General features: G+C 35.1%; 1 protein-coding gene across 1 annotated transcript; it reads right to left on the reverse strand.

Annotated features, from left to right (window-relative positions):
- Positions 1-597: 597 nt before the first annotated feature.
- Positions 598-5,722, reverse strand: VIP (vasoactive intestinal peptide; the record flags this gene model as incomplete). The annotated part of the gene is made up of 5 exons (XM_082855569.1): positions 598-643; positions 1,463-1,594; positions 2,362-2,466; positions 3,406-3,528; positions 5,616-5,722. The coding sequence occupies 5 exons, from the start codon at positions 5,720-5,722 to the stop codon at positions 598-600; spliced, it is 513 nt and encodes a 170-aa protein (XP_082711695.1).
- Positions 5,723-6,027: the final 305 nt, after the last annotated feature.

Consider the following 6,027-nt stretch of genomic DNA (forward strand, 5'->3'; position numbering starts at 1 on the left):
AGAGTCGTTGTACCTACACTCACTTCATAGGTAAAATAAGCTAAATTTGACTTTCGCTGCATGAGGTTTACTATGTTTTAAGAAACACAGTGAGACCCAGACTGTCTTGGTATTTTCAGAATAATGAGCCTCGCTGTAATTTTATGGTATTTCCTTATACTTAAATTAAATGAGACGCTAATAGTCAATCACGGGACTAGACCTTAAATTAATAGAAGCAGCATGGCTTGACTATCAAAGAGAAAGCCAGTTTTTCTCATTAGTGTGAGTCAGTCTCCTTTTTTCATATCTCATCAGAAGGATAGGAATGAGTCTGTGGAAGCTAGGAGATACCAAACTGTTTACTCATTGTGAGATTTCTCTCTCATGCTATCAGAACAATGCATGAATCATTTCAAGCTGTTTACTGAGCTGGGGTCCACTTCAGATAGAAGCGTCCTTCTTAGATGAGGTCTCACTGAGAGAACTCTAAGATGTTTTTCACCAAGTGACTCTTACCTACTTAAATAGTTAGATGATTGCTACTAGAATATAATAATGCACAGTGATACTCACCACTGGGAAGCTGTCAGCAGCTTTGCTCCAAAGAACTTTTCATCATTTTTCTATCACTTCGAGAAAGTTAGGAGATTCTCCCTCACTGCTGCAGACCAGAAAGAGAGAATCGTGCATGTTAAGGCTCTTGGATGAGAAAGCTTCTAAAGGAGAGGTGATGTGTGACCCAGGTTGTTCTAGGTTCTCTGTAAAGTGCACTAAGAGCTAAACAATTCTCCTTCAGGTGAGTCATTACCTATGAATGGTTCTTCAATCTTCAAGTGTCTAAAAGTTTTCTCACAGAATTATAATCTGGTGGGCAAAGAGTCATCTTGCCTGATTTCACCCGAACAGAATTGTCCTTCATACTCACCATCTAAACAAAAATAATTGGAATAAAAAGAGAGAGTACCACATGTCCTATATATTGTGCTCCGATATTTACACACCACGGAGAGACATAGGTTCTACTGAATCTGAGAAGACAAAATAATTCATGGTTTAATTCGGTAAAATGCAGATATTATATATGCAGGTAAAGGGAATTCCATGTGGTACCAAATTGCTAGTTGACTGTCCTTTCCATGTTTTAAAAATCAGCACTTTTGATAAAACCTGTTCCCAGACTCAGACTAGATGTCTCTACAGTCATCCTTTTTAACCCTCGAAGCATGGTAGAAACAACTGGAGAACTCTTAAAAAATACCAGGGTCTAGAACCGCATCCCTAGAACCACTAGTTTCCTGGCACTTGGTCTTGGGTTAGGCTCAGACATCAGTATTTTTTAAATTCTCCAGGGTAGTCTAATGTTAGCCAAGGTTGAGAACTACTGCTTCAGAGCTAGAGAGAGAGAGACATCTCCATATGCAGCTTCTATTTTGAAAGTCGTTTACAATTTCTCCTTTTAGCAAGCTCTCTGTTTCTTTACCTCCGCTTTCCATTTAGAATTGAGTTCAAGTATTTCTTTACAGCCATTTGTTTTCGAAGGCGGGTATAGTTGTCAGTGAAGACTGCATCTGAGTGGCGTTTGATTGGTCCCTGGTCTTCTGAGATGCTATTGCTAAGAAACGAGAGAATAAGGAGACCAAATAATTTTAACAAGAAATGATAAAGGTACCAAAGATCTGAATGTCTTGGAGTCAGATAAAAATGAATTCCAACACCCAACTCATTTTCTATCACAAAAAGACTGAAAGAAAAATGCATCTAAGCCTAAGGATAGGGGAGCAAGGAATAATCCAACATACGTTGGCCTTTACTGGGAGTGCCTTTAGACACATTCTGTCCTAACTGAGCAAATAATTTATCAAAAAAAAAAGTGGGGACTACTTGAAGTTGTGTTCTGCCATTGGAAGGAAAAGTTCTTTAAAAAATAAATATTTCTTTATGAAGCTATGCCACTCTGAGTAGTATCTTCTACATATTCAGTTATTGGCCATTTAAAGACAGAATCTTCCAATGTTTGCTTTGAGCAGGAAGTAAAACACAAACACTAAGGTTAACCTTAAAATTTGCTTCAGTTTGTACTATGTCTTATTTATTTTTTACTGTGTCTAGTTCAGTTTGTTTGCAGATTTATAAATGATTATTATTTGAGAAAACAAGTGTGTCTGGAGCCAATGAGTATGATATTACTAGGAAAACTTCTTTTCTTAATCCATGGGCCTGGTACATTTTATTGAAGAATATAAATTATTTGATAACTAAATTAAACATTTTCAAGAGTTATCCATTTCAAATAAAGAAAATTAGTTGTTTACAGTGAAAATATAATTGTCAAATTTAATAATCATAACATGTTTTTAAAAAATAATAAACTCTCTTTACCTAATTCGTTTTCCAATAAGGGACTCAAGGTACTTTTTGGCAGAAAGTTGACTTAAGAGTCTACTGTAGTCACTGGTGAAAACTCCATCAGCGTGTCTGACATTTCTGAAACAAGGAAGAAAGAATAGTCATTATTTTGTAAATAGTTTGCTAAAATATCATTTTGGCTCATTAGATACAAAAGAAACATCAACTTATTTGAGAGCTCCTCATGTAAACTTAAATCCAAAAGGAGGTTTTCTAACAACCCAATAAACAATATAATCTATTGACTTATTCTAATGACTTTTATCTATATTTCCAGCCCTACAGTTTGAAAAATTAAAGAAATTAGCTTTTTTAGAAGCAATATCTCAATATTAAAATAGTATTCTCTGGTAGAACCTATAAAACTAATTCTCTCCTAAGAAATACTGGTGGGAAAATATATTTAGTTTCTATTTATTTATGGTGCTTTATTTCTTCTATTCTGAATAAAGCTATATGCAAAGGGAAATTCTCCTGATTTTAGCAAAAAATCCTCTTATGCCTTTTGCTATTTCTTCTGCCAAAATATTTGGAAACAAAATCTCTTAAGATAGAAGGGATCACAGAGCATATCAACCAAATTTTCCATCCAAATGAGGAATAGTTTTTGCTTTGTCTTTTGTATAGAGTTACCCTCTCTACACTGGAATGCTGCTCTGGACAAATGGTTCCGTGAAATGCATAGCTTTTATTATTAGACACCTTTTCTTTACATAGAGGTGAAACTCTTGAATGCTATAAATGCTATAGTTTTACAAAAATTGGCACACCTTCTGATGCTAAAAATTTATGCAACAGAATATAAGTGGATGAGTTGCTCAGCCTGGCCTGTTACAACCTCTCTGCATGAAAATCACGTACAGCAGCAAGAGCTTCAACAAATCAGGCTGAATGAAGCCATGACACATGGAAACTCGTAGCGCTATGCTGTGAGAGTAGCTTCATGGTGACACAAAAACAAAATGTTTAGATTTCAAAAAAGCATTTTCTAAAATAAAACAATAAAAATGAACTCACCTGGATACATCATAATAAGGTGTGTCATTTTCAGCTAATGCATTTTGTAAAACGTCAGTGTCTGCTTTTAATGAAATTTGATCAGGTTCATTTGCTCCTTCAAAAGGTATTCTGTCACCCATCCTGTTAGGAAAAAATACTGTAAAGTATAATACATTCATTTCTCAGAAGCTAGTGCTTATGGTTTTACAAACATTTGAAATGAGTTATTCAAAATCTTAGGATATATCACCCATTCACAATATATGGATAGCATAATTGATATAATGGCTTCTATGGTTTACGAGAGTATAAATAGTGGAATTTCTGTTTACCCCAGAAAATACATGCCATACAACTTTTGCAGGCTTTATGTACCAGAAGAGCTACTCTTTCAGAGCATGAAGCAAAGTACACTTCCTTGGCAATAGCTTCACTTTGCAAAGTTCACAGGTAGAAAGATTTTATGCAAAATAGAAACTTTGGAAAATTTTTTATATTCAATATGAAAATTGGGAGCAATTCATGTATTTGTTGATGGTCAGTATTACTTGTCTCAACATCTCTCAAGAGCTGAGTACTAACTATTTTTCCTTCTCTAAGTTCCTAAACTTTGTTTCAAAGATTCACCTTGGTGTGATGTATTTCTATGTATTGACCAAGTCCGAAGACTTTCTCCATCTCTGAATAGTTACTCAAATTCAATGAATTTTGTCGAGCTTTTTTGTTTCAATTCTTACATAGTAACACAATTTTAATAAGGGATATACGATGCTTTACTGGGAGACTAAGCATAGACATGCCTAAACATGGAATATGATTATGCTTGTGAATTCATGCACATTTTGAACACCAGCACACTGTTAAAATTATGTGTGTGCATATTTTCACTGTTGGGGTAAACTTCTAAGGAGTGTGTCGCCTGCCGGGCACTTGTGTATTTTTTGGTGAGGCAGTAGCTGGTAGACAGTAACAAGCAGCCCTCTTTGAGTATGAAGCCTAGCAATCAATGCAAACTTCGGCATTCTTGAGATTATTCATCTCTTATGATATAACCATTCAGATAGACTCATTCTATTTAATTATCAAAGCAATGTATGATCTGGCTTTAAACAGACTTCACAGAGAACCACTAACAGCTAAGAGATTATTTACTCTATCGAGCATAAGCCTACCTTGAACAAAGAATTAGGAATAAGAAAATAAGCAAAGAAGTGATTATTTGTGATTAGATATAGTAGTCCCTGTAAACTGGAAGGAAACTAATGTAGTTTCCATTTACTGTCTCCTTCCTTAGCATAAATTTATTTCAGATAAAGCTTTAAAGGTGAGTTATTATACTGTATGAACTTGAAATATGAAACACAACATAGAGAGCAGTAAAACTAAGGAATTACGATAAAAAACCAAGTCCCTTAAAATTCATTCATTGGGGGAGGATGTCTCAGTAGATCAATTACCCCACAATCCTTAATATTGACAAATTGATTCTGCCTAATCTGTCCAACATGATTTTATGCATATTCCACTAATCAACTACTCATCTTATGATTATTTGCCGACTGATCTTAAAAATGAACTAAACCCAATTTTGAATTAGTTAATGAACTAATAGAAAGTATAATTATGCTGCAAATTTTCACTTTAATAAAAGTATGAAGGAGTAAATCCAGATTTCTTTACTTCCTGGGATCAGTTCATTTTTCCAAATCAGTCCTCTTAATCACCAATTGCTGATTCTTGATGATAATGGGAAGGGAACATATAAAGTACATAATCCCATAAAAGATTGTCATTCTCTATGAACATGAAATAAAATTACATTATGATAAAAAAAAATGAACTAAAATGAGGTAGGCAACTAGACACCTATTTTTCCAACAGAAACTGAACTGAACAGAGATGACAATGGAGAATAGCTCATTACTCATCTAAAACTGGTTTCGAATGAAAGGAAAATCAAACCTTCCTTCTGCCTTGCTTGGAAATGTGATCCACCCTACCCATAAAACTAGTCATTGACACTGTCTCTCTGGCCCTGAGAGTGAATTCCAAGACTCAGAATAATCATGTGGACCTGAAGTTGAAAAAAACTTGCTTAACATGTCAACCAACAGATTTAAATAATTAATACCTAATGTTTTAAATTGAGCTGTCCAAAATAACATATAGGAAATTCCTATTTCCATGGAGAAGGAATGTTCAACTGTCTGAATTGAAAGAGAACCTACCTTAGAGCAGAAGGTGCTCCAAAAAGAGGCCATGCCAGGGACTGCGAGAAAAGCACGCTGAAAAATATCAGGACCAGGAGTAGCTGGGGTTTGCTTCTCGCTTCCATCTCTCTGCACCTCAAAGGGGAGAGAAGCACATCGGCTTGTCCAACCACAGATGTTCCAGTAAGGTCATTCTGAGTGTCTAGCAGTAATGTCTTAAGGCTCTTGCAGAGTTTAGAAAAAGTAATTTTCATCATACAGAAAGAGTTAAACTGCAATATGATTACTTTTTAAATCAAAAAGGTTTTTGTGTGTGTGAATGGTGTTTGAATAAAAATTAGGATCTTTTTCAACTGCTGCCTGTCTCTCACTAGGCACAAGCATATATTGAATGCAATACTCTTACAGTACTGGAAGCAACTATAGGGAC

This window comes from Leucopleurus acutus (genome assembly GCF_964270905.1).
Source record: "Leucopleurus acutus genome assembly, chromosome: 15".
Taxonomy (NCBI): domain Eukaryota; kingdom Metazoa; phylum Chordata; class Mammalia; order Artiodactyla; family Delphinidae; genus Leucopleurus; species Leucopleurus acutus.